The sequence below is a fragment of the Aegilops tauschii genome, chromosome 2 (assembly GCF_002575655.3).
Source record: "Aegilops tauschii subsp. strangulata cultivar AL8/78 chromosome 2, Aet v6.0, whole genome shotgun sequence".
Classification (NCBI taxonomy): Eukaryota; Viridiplantae; Streptophyta; class Magnoliopsida; order Poales; family Poaceae; genus Aegilops; species Aegilops tauschii.
In genome coordinates, this window is record NC_053036.3 from 59,674,411 (window position 1) to 59,697,036 (window position 22,626).

The following is a 22,626-nucleotide window of genomic DNA, read 5'->3' on the forward strand; positions in this document are numbered from 1 at the left end:
CCTCCTCCGTCGCCGACGCCGCCGCCCATTTTTTCCGGCGACTCTTCCAGCTGCCGCCACCTCCACATCCGCCCAGCAACGGCGCCCCTCCCCCCGTCGCCCTCCGCCGCTGTTTTACCGCCGGGGAGCAAACTGCTTCCCACCGCCGCTTCCCCCACCACACAGCCGCCCGCGACCAAGAAGCCGCCTCGCCGCCCCTGCCACATCTGACCGGCACGCTCGTCGGACACCGTCACACTCGTCGGACGTCGGCAGGGTAGCTAGCTTGTCTGTGGGCGCCGCGACTCCCCTCGCCGGCCGTCTCCAACATCGACGCCCGCAAGCTGTTCGACAGTTTGCCAAGGTACGAAATGGACTCCGCCGACGAGTTCTTTTTCCACAATTTTCCTTTGCGACTCCAACGATTCGTCGTCCGACGACAAGGAGGAGATATTGGCTGCCGTGTTGGTCCATCACCACCTCAACAGCCAGCGGCCGTTATTCCGTGGATCCATTTCGGGCCACCTTTCGGCGTTGAATCGCAACCGAGAGAGCGGGCATTTCCTTCTCTGGAAGGACTACTTTGATACAACAAACCCGTTGTTCAAACATCACCAATTTCGCCGCCGGTTCCATATGAGTAGGCATGTTTTCAACCGTCTTAGAGAGGGAGTGGTCGGCTATGATGACTACTTCGAGTGCAAAGAGGATGCCGTCGGCAAGATTGGTTTCTCCTCTTATCAGAAATGCACTGCTGCAATCCGAATGCTTGCATACGGAGTGTCCGGTGATCTCATTGACGAGTACGTCCGTATGAGCGAGTCTACATGCCTAGAGTCCCTGTATAAGTTATGCAAGGCTTTTATTACTGTGTTTGGCCCTGAGTACTTGAGAGAGCCGACAACTGAAGATACAGCCCGTTTGTTGGCGATGAATGCCAGCAGGGGCTTCCCGGGGATGATTGGCAGCATAGACTGCATGCACTGGGAGTGGAAGAACTGCCCTTCTGCTTGGCAAGGGCAGTATAAGGGACATGTCAGGGCTTGCACTGTCATACTAGAGGCCATAGCGTCTCAAGATCTCTGGATCTGGCACTTTTTCTTTGGCATCGCTGGATCACATAATGATATCAACGTGCTTCAGCGCTCACCGGTGTTTGCTAGGCTTGCACAAGGCAACAGCCCACCGGTGAACTTTACTGTCAACGGCCACAACTACGACAAAGGGTACTATCTGGGTGACGGTATCTATCCTCAGTGGACCACTATTGTCAAGACAATACCCAACCCTGTCGGAGAGAAAAGGAAAAGATTTGCCCAAGAGCAAGAGAGTGCTAGAAAGGATGTCGAGCGTGCCTTTGGTGTTTTGCAATCTCAATGGGGCACCGTTTGGTATCCTGCTAATACTTGTAGCACGCAGAAACTTGTGTGATTATGCACAATATGATCGTAGAAGACGAGCGCCCGAAACGTCTGTACGATCAAGGCTTTCAGTTTCAGGGTGAGAATGTCGTGCCTGAGCATGGAGTAGCGGCGAACATTTGAACAGTTCACTCAATTTCATAAAGACATGCATGATTGGGAAACTCACGTGCAACTGCAAAATGATTTGGTTGAGTATATGTGGGCTCATGTTGGCAACCAATAGATGTATCCTTTTTTATTGATTTGCAAAACTATGTGAAATATTTTTATTTGTATTTAGCTTGTAAAACTATACTATTTATTTGGGCGGCCAGACTATTTGGCTTGTTAGGCTTGTGCATATTCATTCCGGGCCCTAAACCCTAAACCCTTAACATTTTCATTTGACAATATGTTGTATGCAAATCATGTAAAATTAGGCGGCCAGCCGGCCACGCCGGCACATATGGGTCGGCGCGTTGGGTGCGCTGCCGACCCATATCAAAAACAGGGCAGAAGCCGGGCGGACGGCCGACTCAAACAGACAAAAAACGGATGAAATCGCCGTTCATTTGGGTTGGCCCGTTGGAGTTGCTCTTAGTTACTGGAATGTACGTGTACATATCCAGAGGAAACGTCGTTTGCCCTGGCCTCCATTTTCTTAATCGAGAGGCCTCGTCGGGTTAGGACATTCGATCGAGATGGTGCGGGCATAGGCATGGGAGATATACACTGACATGAGTCTACGAGGATGTCCACATCAGCGCATTATTGCGCAGCAATACTCAAAGCGCGTCGACGACGACTCCTCCAGCCAGGGAATTTAATAGGAAACGAACATCAACAGGCATTATGATATTGCAAATGCGAAGGAACATGTGGGCAAGCTCTCAACCACAATCTGCACATGAGCAATATGATATATACTCTATCTGTAAAGAAATATAAGATTGTTAGATCACTATATTTATTTACAGAGAGAGTAGTATACTGCAAACAACAAATTGCTGGTATACGCTATTGTATAATATACCTTTCCATGGATCTAGGTGTTCATGTGGCAAAGGATCTAGTGGTGCATCTTTTCTTTGGCAGTCTTCAGCATTATACTTCCTTTATTATCTCTCTTTTTTTCTGTTGAGAAAAAAGGTCTTTTTTTGCGATAGGAGAAAAAAAAAAGAAAAGAAAAAGGTCTAGATATAGTGTTCCGTTAGTAGGCCTACTTAGGTGAGATTGATGCTAGATCCTCTTTCAAACGATGGTGTCGTTGTCGTCACGATGTACGCTTTGACACAAGTAGTGGTATAATTTACTTGAGACACGTACATATGTCACGTTAATGCCATCAACTTGCACATATACAACATACTTGCATGTGTTAATCTACCATTTAAAGTTACCTAATGTTGAATGGCTATTGCTATGTTGCACAGGTCACTGATAGAAATTGAATACCGGTACAGAAACGTCACCTAAGCTATACCTAGCTAGCTAGATGGATCGACTTTCCACTGAGTTTGGATTTTTGTATGCGGGGATTTCTGCTTGACTTTGGTATGAACATACGTACACGCGGTGCACTCTGGTATTTTATACGCGATTTTACCGTTGATACATAACAAACAAATATAGCCAAGGCTGTTTTTTAAGGCAAACCTGGCTGTCAGTGATTCCCCGGATTGCAGAAACACTAGCAATGCTAACTAACCAGTCAATCGAAAGACAAAATTAGACGATCGGATATGGGAATCTCGGCATGGAATTTCGTAAAGTCTTTTGACCTGGGCGGCAGTGAAATCGAAGCATATTCGTGTCCGTGCGGCCTGGAAGGCAGCGAAGCCGCAATATGGACGATCCGCCTTTGACCGTGCGTGCGGTCTAGCTAGACGGTTTGGGATCGTCTGTAATGGACAGACTACTACTCTGCCTAGGTCTCAACGAGCCCAGGATTCTTGGGTTGGGTTTGCAGCCCCGGCGTGCATGATTTCTGGAAGAACGAATTCAATTTGTCGTCAAGCCAGCTAGTTGTAGAAAATTCATACTTTCTTCATCTCATAATATAAGAACGTTTTTATCTTTTTGTGCTACTTCGGTTAGAGCAGTATTTTCAATTTTATTGAAAAGTCAAACTCTTTTATGTTTGACCGCATTTATATAATAATACATCAACACTTATGTCATCAAATTAGTAGCATTAGATTCATAATAAAATATATTTTCATCATATACCTATTTGGTTTGACAAACACTGATATATTTTTGCACAAACTTGGTCAAAGTTTGAGATAGTTTGACTCTTCAACAAAGTAGGAAGTACACTCTTTCAAAGACAGATGTGAGTAGACTATAAGCACCAGGAGTAGAGCAGGGGCAGAGATAGTTTTTACTTTAGATTAGAGCAGGCAGCTGTAGTTGAACTGAACCGACGAATTCGGTTTTCGCTTACTAGCTCTTTTTGAATTGGGAAACGTTTGAGTCCGGCTGACCGGCTGCGTGTTGCCCCGGTCGCACGCGGCCCATTGGATCCAGCGTCATCATAAGATAGCAACGCGCGACGTGGTCTCTTGCGCAGTGGGACGCGTGGGTTGGTGGGCCCCACGAACCGCTAAAGCGGCCTCGTGCGTTTTTCACGGTAGCGCTGCATCCATTCATTAGCTGTCGCCGACTCCGCTCGCCCCTTGGCCACCCCCAAATCGACGCCACCACTCCAACCTGGACCAAGCAAATCCGGGCTGCTCCTTCGCCCCCCACATGCCCGTGCACTCCGGTGGCTGTGAGTGGTGAGTCGAGGAGGCGACCACGACGGGGTAGGGGGGCAACGACACCGGTGCGGCTAGTGTCGACTACCCTTAAAACTCCGCTGTGGCGGCGCTACTGATAGGCGGGCTCACCGTCCACCTCCCCGTCTTAGCCTGCGTTGATCCTTTTCCCCTCCCCTGTACTCCTCAGGCGAGCCCAAGGCAGTAGTCCAAGATGCTGCAATTGCAGGTGCCACGTGCTGGAACCGGCGGGGGAAAGGCTGGGACCAGCATCCTGGATGCTGTAACGGCGCCCCAACGAGTTGGAAATCAACGACCACCTACGCCGTGAACTGGCATGGCATGCTGCAACCGGCCATAGAGAAGCTACAACCATCGGTGCGGTGTGCTGCAACTTGCGACGAGAAGTGCTACCATGGGCATGCGGCAAGCAAGCTCGATCCCACGATGCTGGAACGAGCGATCCAATTTGTTGGAACCAACATTCTTTTGCTGGAACTAGCCTTCTCCCTCAGGTTGCAATGAAGCTCGGCGAGCAATGTGCTACAACCGGCTATCCAATTTATTGGAACCAACGATTTTTTTTGCTGGAACTAAATTCTCTTTATGAGCTGCAGCGACAAGGTGCATTGATTTTTTGTCTACATTCTGTGTTTTGGGCTGGGATCAACAATTGATTTTGCTAGAACCAACAATTGATTTTGTTGGAACTGTTCGAAGTAGAGCTGGAACTGCTGATGCTTGGTGCTGGAATGGGCATGGTGACGAGATGCGATCGGTGAAATGGGGAAGTGTGCACTATTGGTTAGGAAAGCTGCAAATGGCGGTGACCAGAGGGTTGCCATGGTGCAAACGGTGGTCGGGGGGGGGGGGGGGGGGTGCTTTGAAACTCCAGAACCTGCGGCACGGTAGGCAATTGCGGTAGCGTCGGGGATGGCCAGCCGCGGCCGACAACAAGAGCAGTGAGCTGGTACCGCGATGATGGTGGTGGTTGGGGAGGACGGCAAGCGAGCCACGAAGCTCGTAGTTCGGGGGCGCTGCTGTTTCTGCCCCCTTTTTTCATTTTTTTTTTCAGGAAAAAGAGGTGATGCGTGCGTGAGGTGGAAGAAGGGATCCACACATGGGACGGGCTATATAGTTCAGATCGGGTGGTCTGCATGCGACCGGCCGGACCTTGCGCCGATCGGCCGACCCCTAGTGCTGCCCTTTTGTTTTTCGGGGCAATGAGCCAGGCTATATGGGTCCGAAGGTGAGCAGTGGCCCGTGTCCATTAAACCTTGGCCCGTGTATGATAGCGGAAAAAGGACTGGAAATGCGCCAGGGCTGTACGTCGCTTATTGCGAGACGTACGACCGGCTTGCCTGAAGGTTTTCCCCTGGAGTACTTACTGGTCCGACCTGTTTTAATGGGTTGTTTTGTTCGCTACTCGCTCTATTTCGTGCGTTCGTTGGATCTCTCGCCCTATAGTTTAGATGGTATACTCTTCGTTCTGTACATTGGTTGTACAGTGTGGTTTTCATTCTTTCTTTTTCCTTTCAATTCTGTCTTTTTTTAATGGGGTTCGTTTGTTTTTGCTTTTCTTTCTTTTTTGTGTGTTTCTTTATAGTTTCTTCGGTTTTCCTAGTTTTTTTTCCTTATATATCTTACAGTTTTCTTTGGTATTCAATGGTTTTACGTTTGTCTACTGGTTTTCTTCAGTTACTTTCCATTTTCCTTTTCTTTTTTCTTTGTGTTTCACCTGTTTTCGTTATTTTTATGTTTATCTACCGGTTTATTCGTTGTTTTTCTTCTTTTTATTCCTCTTGGTGTTCATCAGTTTTATTCATTTTTATGTTTCTCTACCGATTTTCTTTTGTTTTTTATTTTCTTCTTTCTCTAAATTTCATCTGTTTTATTTATTTTTTTACTTTTGCATTTTCTTTTTGTTTTTGTGATACTTGTCTACTTTCTTTCATAAACATTGTACACATTTCGTATACATGATGAACTTTTTTAATAAATGTTCAATATTTAGTAAATACATGATTAACATTTATGCAAATAGATGTTTTTCATGTCTACTTTTTCCATAACATTGTACATCTTTTGCATACATCAAAAACATTTTTTACATACATAATTAACACTGTTACAAAAATATGTTTTGATGGCTACTTTTTTCACACACAATGTACATTTTTAATACACATTGTACGATTTGTTATTCTTTTCTGGTATACATCACAGACATTTTTTCATATGTATACACATTGGCAATTGTTTGTATACACCTGAATCGTTCTTTATACAAGTTTTAACATTTTTTAAATACATGATAAACATTTTTTTAAAGCATGACTTGGTGAATACGTTTTTCCATACACATTGCAAAGTTTTCTTGTTCTTAAGGAATATTTGTTTTGCATGCTTAATGCTTTCCAAATACATGATTAACACTTTTAATGTGTGATGAGCACTTTGAAAAATTAAAGGGAAAACGAAAACTGAAAATAAAAAAGAGAAAAAATAGAAACAAAAATAACTAAAACAGAAACGCAAACCAGAAGTATTGTTGTTAAATATTCCAGATGGGCTGGCCACGCCGCACTGCAGTCTACAGCCCCATTTTCCTTCTTTTTTTACGTTTTTCTGCTTTTATTGTTTGATTTATTTTTTTACTTTTGTTTGTAGTTCAAAATATTCTAAATATATATTACAAAAAATACCATTCAAAAATATTTGATAAATATTGACCAAGTATTTGGAAAATGTTATATGTGTATAGAGAAATTGTTCAGCACGCATACAAAAACTATTCACGCATATTAAAATGTATAAAAAAATTGTTCACGTATTAAGAAAATGTAATCAATTATTTGACATATATTTCAACAAGTATTAAAAAAAGTAATCAAGCATTTGCAAATTGTTAAATTAGTATAGGAATTTTTATGATGATGTATTAAAAAATGCTGATTTTTTATCATATATATAAAAAACGTTAATCAAGCATTTCAAAAAATGTTGAAGAAGTATTTGAAAAATGTTAATCAAGCATTTGAGAAATCTTAAATGTGTATGAAAACAATGTTCACAAATGTATTAAAAATGATGAAATGTTTTTGCCATGTATATCAAACTCTAATTAAGCATTTTCAAAAAATGTTAAACAAGTATATAAAAATGTTTAAAAAGCAATTTGAAATGTTAAATATCTATAAAAAATATTGATGATGTATTATAAAAATGATGAAATTTGTTTACCATGTACATAAAAATGTTAATTAAGCATTTGAAGAAATGTTGAACAAGTATTCAAAACATGTTAATTAAGCATTTGGAAATGTTAAATGTGTATAGGAAAAATATTGACCATGTATTAAAAAAAGATGAAATTGGTTTATCATGTATATAAACATGTTAATCAAGCATTTGAAAAAAAATTGAATAAGTATTTGGAAATTGTTAATCAAGAATTTAGAAAATGTTAAATGTGTATGGAAAAAATATTGACGGTGTATTAAAAATGATGAATTTTTTGATCATATATAAGAAATATGTCACTAATCATTAAAAAATGTTAATGAAGCATTTGAAAATTGATGACCCTGTATTGAAAATGATGAAATTTGTTTACTATGTATATAAAATGTTAATCAAGCATTTGAAAAAAATGTTTAACAATTAGTTAAAAAATGTTAATCAATAATTTAGAAATGCTTAATCTGTATTAAAATGCTGATGATGTATTAAAAAATTATGAAATTTGTTTACCATGTGTATAAAAATGTTAATAAAGCATTTGAAGAAAAGTTTGAACAAGTATTTGAAAAATATTAATCAAGCATTTGGAAATGTTAAATGTGTATAGTAAAAATGTTCACCACGTGTATTAAACAATGATGATTTTTTTATCTGTATATAAAAGAATTTAAGCAAGCATTTGAAAAATGTTGAATAAATAATTGAGAAATGTTAATCAAGGTTTTGAAAACATGTTAAATGTGTATAGATAAAATGTTGACCATGTATTAAAAAATGATGAAAACCATTTTATTATGTATATACAAAATATTAATCAAGCATTTGATATAATGCTGAATAAATATTTAAAAAATATTAATCAAGGATTTGAAAAAGTTTAAATGCCCATATATATATATAATGTTGATCATGTATTAAAAAAATGTTAAACTTGTACATGAAAAATGTTAAACAATAATTTTAAAAAATATCAAATGTGTCTAGAAAAAATGTTGGCCGTGTATCCAAAAAATGTTAATCTGATACTTGAAGAAAATAGGTGAAAAACAAGAATTTGAGAAACAAAAACAAAGAAAAAATACAGTGAAAACCGAGAAAGTAACTAAAAAGAAAGAAAAGATAAAACCCAATAAAACAGAGAAAAATGGTGAAAAACAAAACAAAAAAAACCGAAAAGCCCAGTGAAAAAATCTCTTTTTGCCTTAAGTTGGACGCGACTAACTACCTTAGCATGAACATGATGTGAGGCGAGTGGCTAGGAACGCTACGCGTCAACCTGGAGACTAGGGATTGATCCCTGGGTTGCCCTCCTTTTTCTGTGCTGTGTTATTATGTCTCGCTTGATGATAGACATAGCTCTCGCGATGCCCCACTTGGAATCGCTACAAGCGATGTATAGCCGCTCCCTGGAAATGCCCGAACGCAGCGGAGGAATTATCATCGACGCTCCCATGGTCGCGAGTGAGCACACGGTCAGCTGAAGCCCATCGTGGAATTATCACCGACGGGTGGACAACATCCAGTCCGGGTAGGGCCCAATCTGGCCTGCCATGTTGGGTGGATCCAATCGTATAAATGCCTTTCTTGTCTTGGGGAGGACGTCACTGGGGCGGCGGTGGCTGGTCGTGCCGACTGCCGATCTGGTCGGATTTTCAGGCGAGGCTACGCCCTGCCGTCGGCTCAGCGCCGATCTTATTGTCAGCCGGGATTTCGCCCTGCCGTAGCTTCACCCTCCAGTTCCTTGCAAGGGAGCGCTCGTGTGGAAACAATGTTACGGCGGGCGCTTGCTCAGGTGCCGCCAGATCTATTCGTCCAAGCATCTACCCGTCGTTCTTACGTGCTGCAGCAGCTTCGTCCCTTCCATCGGCGGCCAGTACCAGCCGAAGGTTTCCAGCCGCTGCAAAATAACAGGAGAGGAGCTCCGACCTTCAGCATCTACGAACCACACCGGGCCATTCCGCGCAGTAGTTTTTCAACTGAAGAGAATTCAGCTGGTGATTCTGCTGACCCTACAAATGGCAATGGCGGCGGAAGCTTTGATCAAAGGATCGCAACGCTGATGAGCATCGGGGACTGCGTCAAGCGGCACGAGCTCAGGATGCTCTTAAGGGATCTACACTTCAGGGGTAAAGATGCCCCCGTCTGCTACGCCTGGTGCGACCCTTCCCCGCAAATGCATGTAACCCAGGGCATCTCGATGGCGATCAACATCAACAAGATGATCCAAGCCGGTTGCCAAGTCAAAATTTTGATGGCGGATTGGTTAGCTCGGATGGATCATCACATCGGTGGCAAGGTCGGCGGTGATCTGAGTAAGGTGCGTGACGTTTGCATCTACAACATTGAGATGTGGAGAGCGGCCGGCATGGATCTCGATAGGGTCGAGCTCGTGTGGCTATCGGATCAAGTAAGTTGCCATGCGGACGAATTCTGGCCCCTTGTCATGGATGTTGGCAGAAAAAGCGACACGAAAAGAATAAAAAAGTCGCTTCGCGTTCATCGCACGGATGATACAAGGGGCCATGGGAGCTTAGATCCCTACTTGTTTAGAGATTTCACTCCTGCTGAGATATTCCATCCTTGCTTACAGTGTGCCGGCATAGTGCTGTTACACCACAAGGCGGACATATGGCTGCTCGACGCGGATCAGCGTGTTGCCCACATGTTAGCTACACAATACTGCAACCGCCTGCAGATGAAAGATGGACCGGTTGCCCTGTTCCACGACGTGCCGCCAAATTTGCTCGAATACCCGGAACATGAGGCGTGGAATGATCCCAGATGGGCCATCTTCATGGAAGACGACGAGGAAAACGTCGGCTGCAAAATAAAGAAAGCCTTCTGCCCTCCAAAGATTACAAAAGGCAACCCTTGCTTCGAGTACATAAGATGTATAATCTTCCCTTGGTTTGGAAAATTCGAGGTGGTTCGGAAGGAAGGGAATTGTGGTGCGACGTTCTTCGGCATGGATGAGCTTACTGTTGCTTATGAAAGTGGCATTCTGCATCCCGCCGACGTGAAAGATGCGCCTGAGAAGGCAATAAACATGATGTTGCGGCACATCAATGATCGCCTCAAAAGCAACCCTGGAGGCAAAGAACTAGTGGAAGCAATGGAGCAGCGATTCAGCATACCGTGGTGACAGTACGTTCTTTAGCATGAATTTTTTGTTTTTGTCTTTTGCTTGCACAAACAATCAGGGCACCCACCCAGTGGAAAACAAAGTCAAAAAAATGAATAATAAGTTGGTTAAAGATAAGAGAGGCGGCAATAAGCTAAGCGTCTAAAGTCTTAAGTCGAGGATATTCATGCGAACGCCCTATACATGTGTAGCACACGGCTTCATACTGAAGAGGAAGCACTGCAGCAATTCTAATTGATGAAGTGACAAACTGAAGAGGAAAAACACTGATGGACATATACATTAAACTATTGGTGACAAAATGCATATTTTCTGCTATGTTGTTTTGCACAATAAACTTGCAGCAAAGATTTAAAAAATGAGCATCGTGGTGTAAGACTTTATTAGGCAAGACTAAAAGAGACAATAAAAACAAGTCTTGAATGAAAAAAGAGACAAGACTAAAGCGGAAAGAAAAGATTTCATTTCATGGTTCTGCATGAACTGGCTGCTCACTGTAAACTCTGAATCTCAAACATGTTAAAACCGTCTTCGCTCATAAAGAGGAAGGGCTGTGAGACGGACTAAAACAATGGACAGAATTAACAAACTGCATAAACTGAACAAATGACTGAAGACACTTCGGTTTTCTTGAACCTATACAGATAAATACTAAGAGTGTTTTAGTGTGCTGGAGTGTAGCCACTACTTTCCCGTCAGAGATTAAGACGATAGTAGTTCCTGTTCCAACTAGTAAACATCAGAAAAGGGATAAAATGCAGCAATAAAAACCAATAAAAATGAGAGTTCAGATCAAAAGGTGCGGACCATCCTACCTAGTTTGTTTTGAATCAACACACATATATCATGCAATTGAGGAAAAAAGACACGATTGAACCATTCGTTAGGTGGTTAACCAACCAAAAATATCAACTTTACCCCTTCGAATGATAGGGCACAAAGAAAAACCTAGCACTAAGGGCTTACTGAAAGAATGATGACTCACATTGAACAGTGAATGTCTGAATACCATACAGAACAAAACTCTCGAGAGTAAAAGACTAAGCAATGATGCAAGAACTCCGCTGTGAAGCTCAAATGAGGGCTAAACATTCAGTCAAAACAAAATCATGAGGAAATAAAAACTGATGAGTGAAGTGAGATGTAAGAGAGAGTGAAAATTGTCTGAAGAAATAAATTAAAATCCAAACAATCGCTGATTTTTTTTTTGAAGAAATAACTGATAGACTGAACAGAGGTGGAAGCACTGCTGTGAAGCTCGCCTGATCACAAAGCGTGCCGCACAGAAGTACTACAAATAATACTGAAGAAGAACGAATTATATGACAAAAGTATGTATTGAAGGGCGGAAAAGACCTCTTTCCTAGGAGAAAATATGTGTAAATTGAGAAGGCTGAAGAATGCTAAATGAATAAAGTAGTGAACAGAAAAGGGCTTAAGACTTAAAAGGTAGACAACGAGGAACTAGAAAACTGAAGAATAACGAGTCCGTGTAGCATGCAGAAACCCAATGGTAGGCTGCCATGCTTAGACTAAAGACAAAGAAAGAAAGAAACTAAAGAAAAAGGCTAAAAACCAAGGACTGATAAAAAGGAAAAATGATGAGAAAATAGTAAAATGAAGAATGAGGAATGATAAAACTGAAAGAAGCCTACTGACTGACAACAAAAAACTGAAGAATGACTCGATATACACCGTATTGAACTGATTACTCAAATAATAACATAATAAACAAGATGTGCTAAAGATTGATGAAATATACACCATGAGACTGAAGAAAATACTGAATTCTGCCAGTGCCAGGTTCAGTAAACACCAAAGCGTTCCATCGGTTGCTCCCCCTGAAGCCTGAAGGCTTTGCAACCTGAAATCAATGCACTCACAAGTTGGTGTGCGTTGTTCTCCGTCGAGAGACCTGCTGTGTGTCGAATCATTACTATGGTAACTGCTGCTTTTACAGGAAAGCGCATCAGCCTGAGATGATGAAGCTCTATTGCAAGAGATTATTTGGACGACAAGGAATGTTTCATGTTGAATGGCATAAGCCCAGTGTATACACTTGCAGAAGAAAATTCAAGGAGGAGCCTGGATGACTTGTTCATAGAGCTACATGAAGAAATATAGTCATTTTGAGGCTTGGGTCAAGGCCTTTCATATTAGCTCATTGGAAGTCACTGCCCCGCTTCTTAGTTTCAATTTCCATCGGTAGCTTTATCTTCTTGTAATTCATAAACAAATAAGTTATATAAATACACGCGGTACGAATTTCCTACTGTTTTCCGTAAAAAAAAAACAGAGATGGCTGCAAACGACAGCGGGTGGCTAAGCAAGAGCGAACAAACGAAGAGGACAAAGGGGCTGAGTGCAGAGGGAGAAGCTCGACGAACCTGTCTCGCGGCCGGCGACGGGCGACGACCGGTGGTTCCGCCCCCGCGGACCACCACTCGCTCATGGCGCGCCTGATGGGAGAGCCCCGCTGCCCCCCTGTCCGAACTGAATGACATGGGCTTCCTAGCGCGTAGGGGGGAAATTCGATGGACTCCTCCTGTAAAACCGGATCGGGTTCAAAACAACCACCTGAGCAAAAGCGCGAACCAGATGGACAAACCCACGCCGATAGCCAACCGGACTTTGCATATTCGGCTCCTCAAATGTGCGCACGGCATTGATCGGTCACACTTTAAATTAGCATTCTACATCTGACTCTCATATTTCAACCCCTAAATTCATAAAGAGCATGCGAAAAAAAAATCCTACATACAACATATACTACGTATTACCCTAACTACTCTTCGTCATCCGAGATGTTCATGACGACGGTGCCGGGCGCCGGCTGGGCGGGCGGGTAGGAGGGCTCCGGCTCATCCGCCTCTTGCTCGACCTCATCCATGTAGGCGAGCATCTCCACCTCCTCTGCGGCCTGCCGCGCGTCCATCTCCTGCCGACGACGGCGTCTGGCCTCCGCAGTGGACTCCGACCGGAGGGAATCGAGGATGGTCTGCCGCTCCGCTTGCAGATGCGCATCGCCAGGGTCCCCCACATCCTCCTCATCCGGCTCATCCTCCTCAACCTCCTGCTCCTTGTCCTTCTCCAACTCCTCATCCGAATCCACTGCATCCGGAGGTAGCCCCGCGGTGATCCGGACTTCGCGCCTTGCCCGGATCTGCTCAAGGAACTCGAGCCGGCGCTCAGGCGTCAGAAATGGCTCGCTCCTCACCCGACGGCGTGGGGGCGTGGCTACTAGACGGACGGATGGAGTGGAAAATAGCGGCGGCGGCGGAAGGAAGGTGTGGATGGTAGGGTTTCGATGCCGCCGGTCGACTTAAAATAGCCGGGCTAGGCACTACGCAGCCTACCGGAGTGTCGCCACGTGGTGCCATCGGTCCGACAGAGGAGACAAGCTTGGGACCGCTGGGTTTCGGGCGTTTCCGCATGGGACCCCGTCGTCAGTCCGACGTGGCAGGCGTGCCCGGACGCGCCCGGATGCTCCCATATTTGGGTTGGATATAAGGGGTGGCGGTCAGCCCGGGCGTTTGAGGGGGCCGTCTGGGTCGAAATATCGTGACCGGTTAGTGACCGGCCGGCCGCCCGGGCGTTTGAGACCGGTTTGGGGCGCACGGCTGTAGATGCTCTGAGAGAGATTGAAAGTATCAGAATTTGACTTACAGCAAAATGAAAATCAGTCGACTGATTTTTAGTAAAAATGTTGATTATTACAACAACGAAAGTATCAGAATTTGACTTACAACGAGTCGAAGGCGTGCTGCCGTCATCGCCCCTTCATCGACGGAGTCAGGCACAACTTGTTGTAGTAGACAGCCGGGAAGTCGTCATGCTAAGTCCCAATATGACCAGCGCACCAGGATAGCAACCACCGCCGATGAAGAATAACGTAGATCGAAACAGGGGCTAGGCGGGGAGACCTTTATTCCATCTTCAGGGAGCCGCCGCCGTCTCGCCTTCCTAAGCAGGACACAAACCCTAACAAAACTCAAAGGAACAACTAAAAATGAAGCCCTCCACCGGCCCTTGCCAGGATCCACCGAGTCCCCATGGCTCTAGGGCCACCAGAGACGAGGCGCACCTGCGGCGGCACCGGCGAGAGGCAGAAACCCTAGCTTTTTCTTTTGGAGGAGAAGGAGGCCAACTCAAGATTATTTCAAACAGTTTGGATACATATTTCACTTTTGATCAGCATGTTCCAGTATTTTGTAGTACATTCAAATAAATTTCAAAGTTTTGTAAAAATTGCTCAAGTTTTGGGTTTGATTTCAATGGATTTTAAATGAAGTTTTATGTACTTTGACTAAAACGCAATTGAAAATTTCGGAACGTGTGGCTGAAATATTTGCAAAAACAAACTGAAACCAATTGCCACATGAGAAAGTATCCTGTGGAAATCAACTCGCTATGAAAACATGATGCAAATAAAGTAAAAAAGTCCTCCAAACAATATTGTATGCTATAAAGAGGTAGTGTTCTATAAGCATGTGAAATTTAAGTTCATAAGGTAATAAAACAATCATCCATTAATAGTAATGTTGTTCTGTTTTTCATATTTATTGCCAATTTTGGTTTTTTCATACCTCCTAAATTAATTTGATTTTGAACATGAAATTTTACATGCTCATAGAGCAACACCTCTGAAACATACTGTTTTTTTTTAATTTGTAGAAACTCCAAAACATAGTATTCAGCTAGTCTTCGCCAATATTTACCGCAACTTGGTTTTCATTGGATATTTTCTCTTGCCACAAATCTTGAAAACATGCATACGCCCACACATTCACACGATACAAGGTATTGAGAAAATCCTAAGAAGTTGATCAGAATAAGAAAAAACATGTCAAGAGCACTAAAGAATCACAAGATTGCACTGCTGAACATTGCCAGCAAGCCACCGAGAAGAAGCGCAGATGCATCTTCAACGACAACAACGCTGGGAGTAGTGACAGAGCTACAACAAGGCTACATGGGCCATGGCCTGCCCAGCTTTGGAGCATCCACTCCTATTACTGCGAGCCCATGTGCCTAGGAAAGCTCAATTTCTTGCAGAGCCTACCCAGCCCGCCCATTATATTGTTACAAGGTCCGCCATTGCGCCTATCGAAGCGGGTAATGATTTTCACCCCGAGTGTGGGAGGGTAGGGAGAGGTCCGAGTAAATTGCGCGAAACCATCACTTTAAAGGCTAGGTTTGCAGAAACACTATGTTATATTTCTGTTGGAGAAAACACCACATCTTGTGTAATCGATTTGCAAAAAGCACTGATCGACGGATTAGTCTTGTATAAGCGCGTTTATGACAGGTGGGTCCCTATTTTTGCTTATGTGGCATAACTTTTCATGCCAAATGGATTTTTATCTATATTTACAAACTAGTCCCAACAATTTTATATAGACACCCCTTAATCAAAAATAAAAAACGCAATTAGGCCCCCTATGGCTCGCGCGAGCAGAACAGACTCCCATAGGTCCCGTCGCGGGCGGGAGGGCGCGCATCGGGGTATGGGAGGAAGCCGCCCTCGATGCACCAGGCCGTGGAGGCTTAGGGCATCGGCTGGAGCACAACCACCTCAAGCTCCTCGGCCGGCCAACTGCACCTCATCAGGATGGCCTGCGGAGAGAGCGGCGGCCGCGGCCTGCGGAAGGAGTGGGGGCGGCAGCCTGTGGAGGGAGTAGAGGGAGCGGCGGAGGCCTGCAGATCCGGTGCCCTGCGACGAAGACGGCGGCCTGCGGAGAGAGCAGCGACGGCGGCCTATGGACAGAGCGACGACGACGGCCCACGGAGGGAGCGGCAGCGCGGAGATAGTGGGAGCGGCCCGCGGAAGGAACGGCGCGACAAGCTAGTGGGAGCCTGCAGAGGGAGCGGCGGCCCGCTGATCCGGTGCCCGGCGACGACGGCGGCGGCCTGCGGAGTGAGCGGCGGCGGCGCTGAGCTAGTGGACATGCGTGTCCGAGGGGAGAGTCTGTTTTTCTTTTTTCTTTTTCTTGAGGGAAGGGGAGGGTCTGGTTGGCACGGGGGAAGAAAGTTGAGGGCTTTTTTGCTTTAAACCCAAACATTCATGCCACGTAAGCAAAAAAGGGACCCACATGTCATAAACGCGTTCAAACGAGTCTAATCCGCTTATCAGTGTTATTTGCCAAAAGATTACGCAAGACGTGGTGTTTTCTGCAAAAGAAATGTAGCGTAGTGTTTTGTGCAAACCGAGCCTTCAAAATGGTGGTTTTCTGCAATTTAGTCGGAGAGGTCCACGACGATGCCCCAAGAGGAAGGCAACACCTGCAAGCACCGTAGCCGCCAGCACTAAGGCTCAAACCTTTCGCTCGGCCCTTCGCACCTCCACGCCATGGGAGGAAGCCAAATCCACCATGACCGAGACATCTCCTGTGGCGGAGCTAAAAAAAGGCTAAGTGGGCCATGGCCCGCCCAACCCATGAACTTTTTCTATCGACTTTTGGGCTGTGAAAAACAAGCCCAGTACTTATTTCCTTCAGCTGGCCCGCCCAACTATTTGGGCCAAGCTCCGTCATTGGACATCTCCATAAAGAACCGGGCACTCTAAGTCCAGATTAGAGCAACGCTTCCACCATGTGACGCCCCCAATTCAATCATACACTAATCATACACACAAATGTATACGATCAAGATCAGGGACTCACAGGAAGATATCACAACACAACTCTAGACACAAAAAGAAATAATACAAGCTTTATATTACAAGCCAGGGGCCTTGAGGGCTCGAATACATAGCTCGATACACAAGCGTCAGCGGAAGCAACAATATCTGAGTACAAACATAAAGTTAGACAAGGATGCCTTAAGAAGGCAAACACAAAAACAACAACGATCGAAGAGGCAAGGCCTCCTGCCTGGGACCTCCTAACTACTCCTGGTCGTCGGCGGTCTCCACATAGTAGTAGGCGACGGGGTGGCATCTGGCTCCTGAGATCCACCATCTGGTTGCATCAAACGGAAAGAAGGAAGGGGAAAAGGGGTAGCAAAGCAACCGTGAGTACTCATCCAAAGTACTCGCAAGCATCAGATCTATACTAAGTATGCATTGGTATCAAATGGAAGGGTTGTATCTGTGGACTGAACTGCAGAATGCCAGAATAGGGGGGAAGGCCTAGCCTATCGAAGACTAGCATCTTCAAGCAGCTCCAAGCATCTTGCAGCATGTAAAAGAGTAAAGAATAGCAGTTTATATTTAACAAACATGTTGTAGCATTAATGCCCAGAGATCTTTCCTCGACTCCCTGTGAGAAAGCAATCCCGGAGCCACATATCTCAAGTATCCATTTCTAGTTGTAATAGATCAGGATATAAGTATGAACGTTTGTTACCGTGGACACGGCTATTAATAGATAATCTTCCCTATAGGGGTCCACCACATTTTCCAACACGCTTGATTACTCTGGCTGGACACACTTTTCTGGTTCAATGTCCGGCCTCAAAAAATCAACACGTCGCAGCCCTACCTAGGCTCAGCAGAGAGGTCCCCGCCGGTCTACATCCTAAGCACTCCGGGGTCTGAGCCCATCGCCCGTTGCACTCCGGATCATTGCGCGCATGGCGATCCAGGCGACCTCCATTGGGGCGCCTACCAGGCCGTGCTGCAATGCTGAACTGGACGTCTGACAAAGCTTCGGCTGATAACACGACGTCGAGGCCCATAACTATTCTTGCGTGGTGGTTAGTGCGTAAAGGCCAAAGGCCAACTCAAAACAAATACCAAAACCATAGTGTATTATTAGCTTGCAGAGACGAGCAGAGACTCACGATAATGTGACCCCGTCGCCCCGTCTCGAGGAAATACGGCAAGGGCTAGCCCAGCCCACTCGGGGGCGGCCTGCCTGCCCGGCCGTGCCTCGTAACCATCTTGCGGGTGCTCTCCGGGCCCGCCCGACTTTCCCCAGGGTCTCAAGTAAAGTCAAGGTAACCATGTGTCCAAACATCAAGGGGAAAACCCGAGGAACCACCCTCGGTGGATTCCACTCGATGTAATCGTCAAGGTGGACGTAAGAGGAACCACCCTCGAGGTTCACATTGAGGAGTTGCACGACAGAGTCGTATCGGAAGTGGTTAAGGAGGAACCACCCTCGTTGACCACGACCGAATAACTACACTACAGAAATCTCATCAGGAGTGATGTATGAGGTTCCACCCTCGGCACTCGATGGTAACTCTGCAGAGTCGAGCAACAAAAGGGGCGTTATGTGATGTGAGGTGTCGGGCTCTGGTCGTCGATCACGTTCATCGAGTCGTCGATGATGAAGCAGGGGCAACAAGGACAAGGTGGGGGTCACTAATGGATCACTAACCAACCTATACTACACAGTTTAGGATAAGCAGGTAAGGTACAATGAGCAGGTTACAAAAGCAGGTTATGCATCAGAATAAGAGCAAACAATAAAGTAGCAAAATCTAATGCAAGCATGAGAGAATGGAATGGGCGATATAGGGATGATCAAAGGGGGGGCTTGCCTGGAAGCTCCGCTGAAAGGGAAGAAGGGTCGTCGTCGATGTAGTCGATCACAGGGGCATAAGCAGCGGTCTCGGGGTCTACCGGAGAGAAGAGGGGGGAGAAACAGTAAATACAGAGCAAACAAGTGCATGACATGACAATAAGCAGCACTAGGCGTGTTCTAACACGATGCTACACGATACCGACGAAGGGGGAAAACATCCGGGAAAGCTTTCCCGAAGTTTGGCATTTTTAGATAGACGAACCGGAGGGGGAAAGTTGCATGTTCGCTATGCTAGGGATGTGTGACAGATGAATGGACCGTGTATCCGGATTCGTCTCGTCGTTCTGAGCAACTTTCGTCAATAAAACTTTTTCATCCGAGTTACGGATTATTTTCTGTGAATTATTAAAGTTTTAGCAATTTTATAAATATTATTAAGTCTAAAATGGAGTTATTGCATCAACAAGACGTAATCATGACGTCAGCAGTCAATTGAGTTGACCAGAGTCAACCGTGACGTGTGGGACCGTTCTATCATAGACTAAAAACTAATTAACAGTTTTAACTAACTAACCAAGTTAATTAGGTACATTAAACAGAGTTAATTAAGTTAATTTTACTGATTAGCTAATTAACTGATTGATTAATTTTATTTAGTATTAATTTCGTTCTAAACAGGGGGTGGGCCCCTGTGGTTAGTGGCACCAGGCCACGCCCTAGCTGTGGCACACACACAGGGGGCCAACTATGGCCATGGTGTGGCCAGGGGAGGCACTGGCCGCGCCGGTGAGGCCGGCGAGCGAGGGGCGAGACTGGAGGCGGCGCGGCAGTGGCGGCGGCGTCGGTGGCCGCGAGCGGCGAGCATGGCAGCGTGCGGATCGGCGAGCAGCAGCGGCTGGGCGTACAGGGGCAGGTGCGGGTGAAGGCGGGAGCGCGACGGGGAGGCTGGTGGCCGTAGCCGGGGAAGGCGAGGCCAGCGCGCGGATGGGGAACGGCCGGAGCGCGACCATGGTGGCCAACGGCGCGTGCGGCCACCTACGATGACGGGGACGAGGGGGAATTAGCGAGAGGGGCTCACAACGGAGCGTAGGGGTGGTAGTGGGCTCGGGGTGGCGATGTCGAGGTCACCGGCGTCGGGTGGCGGCGACGTCAGGGCGGCCTCCCCCCGATCCAGACGGGATCGAGCAGAGGAGGGACGGGGCGGTGCCGACGGTGACGGCGTCGGGGACGTTGGGGTCAGGGCGTAGCAGGGGCGGATGGCGTCCAGGTCGGGGAGAGAACGGGGGAGGCGACGAGGTTGGGGCAGCGGCGACCAGGTGGCGCCAGTGAAGTCCACGGGCGGCGGGGGTGGTCGTCGGGGGGCAGTTGCCCCCGAACTAGATCCTATCGGGGGAGAGGAGGGGACGAGGGGGAGAGGATCGTGCGGGGGGGGGGGGGAGTGGGGATCGTGGGTTAGGGTTTCGGGGGGGCGTGGGGGTTAAGGGGAGCTGAGAGGGCCGGTGGGCCGGCTGGCCGCGGTGGGCCGAGGCCCAGGGGAAGGCTTGGGGCACTCCCACCCCTTTTTCTTTTATTTACTTTTGCTGTTTGATTTAATTTTGAATTTTGAAATCAAACGTGATTGAATCATCACGAGGTTAACAATAGTAATTGCGGTGACGTGGCATCATTAGCATGGGATTACTGTAGCATAATTATCCGGGCGTTACAATTCTCCTCCACTACAAGAAATATCGTCCCGAGATTTAGGAGGTAGAAAGAAAAAGTTCGGGGTATTCATCACGCAGGCGATCCTCGCGTTCCCAAGTGGCTTCGTCTTCAGAGTGATGCGACCACTGGACCTTGAGGAACTTGATCGCCTTCTGACGTGTGCGGCGTTCAGCTTGGTCAAGAATGCGGACCGGATGCTCTTTATACGAGAGGTCTTGTTGCAACTCGAGCACTTCATGATCCACTGCTCGGATTGGGTCATTGAAGCAGCGGCGTAATTGTGACACGTGGAACACATCGTGAACCTGAGAAAGGTTCGGCGGTAGTTCCAACTGGTATGCCACTTCTCCACGCCTTTCCAGAATGGTGAAAGGACCAATATAGCGAGGAGCTAGCTTGCCCTTGACCCCGAAGTGGTGTGCACCCTTCATTGGTGTGACTCGAAGATAAGCCTTTTCGCCAGGTTGATAGACCACGTCTTTATGATGACGGTCATACTGACTTTTCTGACGTGACTGAGCAGTCTTGAGATTCTCGCGAATGACGCGGACTTGTTCTTCGGCGTGGATGATAATATCCGGACCGAAGAGTGGACGTTCCCCGGTTTCTGACCAGTTCAGAGGGGTTCGGCACTTTCGTCCATATAACACTTCGAAGGGGCCATCTTCAGACTAGCTTGATAGCTATTATTTTAGGAGAACTCAGCATACGGGAGAGATTCCTCCCATTCCTTGCCGAAGGAAATAACACAAGCTCGAAGCATATCTTCGAGAACTTGATTGACACGTTCAACTTGTCCCTGTGACTGAGGGTGAAATGCAGTACTGAAAGACAAATGAGTTCCCATAGCTTCTTGGAAACTTGCCCAGAATCTTGAAATGAATAAGGTGCCACGGTCTGAGATGATTACCAGCGGAATACCATGAAGTGAAACAATTATGGACATATAGAGGGTTGCCAGCTGGCTAGTAGTTATGGTATCTTTGACGGCCAGAAAGTGTGCAACTTTGGAAAGCCGGTCAATGACGACAAGAATAGCATCATTACCTTTCTGCGATTTGGGAAATCCAGTGACGAAGTCCATTTCAACATGGTCCCATTTCCATTCAGGAATAGAGATAGGTTTGCAGAGTTCCAGCAGGCCTTTGATGCTCTCCTTTGATACGATGGCAAACGTCACATTCAGCAACATAGCAAGCAATGTCTTGCTTCATGTTTGACCACCAGAATCTCTGACAAATGTCTTGGTACATCTTGGTGCTACCCGGATGAATAGACAGAGGCGTATCATGAGCTTCTTTCATAACCTCCTTAGTCACATCCAGGTTGTCTTTTGAAGGAACCACTAGGCGACCTTTGAAGAACAAAGCGCCAGCATTATCAACACTGAAGAATGACGGCCTTCCTTCTACGAGGTAGCGTTTAATCTTCTCAACTTGAGAGTCATATCCCTGGATTCTCTTGATGGAGTCCAAGAGATCTGGTTCGACAACCAGGGTATTGAGGGAACCCTGGGAAACAACGCGGAGGTTCATCTTGCGGAATTCTGGAGGAGGGGGTGCGAGTGCACCAGGAGGAACAATAGGGAGGTTCAGCTTTCTGAATTCTTCAACAAGCGAGGGCTGAACTTTTTGGACCTCGAGGTGATTGCAATATGACTTGCGGCTCAAAGCATCAGCCATTACATTAGCCTTGCCTGGTGTATAGGAAATACCCAAGTCAAAGTCTGCTACGGTCTCCATCCATCTCTGCTGACGGAGGTTCAAATCTGGCTGAGTAAACAGGTACTTCAGACTTTGGTGGTCGGTGAAGATCTCGCAACCATTACCAAGAAGGTCGCCACTGTTTCAGTGCATGTATGACAACAGCAAGCTCGAGGTCATGAACTGGGTAGTTCTCTTCGTGAGGGCGCAATTGACAAG

At 46.1% G+C, this 22,626-nt stretch overlaps 1 protein-coding gene across 1 annotated transcript; it reads left to right on the top strand.

Moving 5' to 3' along the window:
- Positions 1-9,443: 9,443 nt before the first annotated feature.
- On the top strand, positions 9,444-12,875 carry LOC109775704 (tyrosine--tRNA ligase 1, cytoplasmic-like). The gene has a single exon (XM_073509523.1). The coding sequence runs from the start codon at positions 9,444-9,446 to the stop codon at positions 10,524-10,526; it is 1,083 nt and encodes a 360-aa protein (XP_073365624.1). The 3' UTR covers positions 10,527-12,875.
- The last annotated feature ends 9,751 nt before the right edge of the window (positions 12,876-22,626 follow it).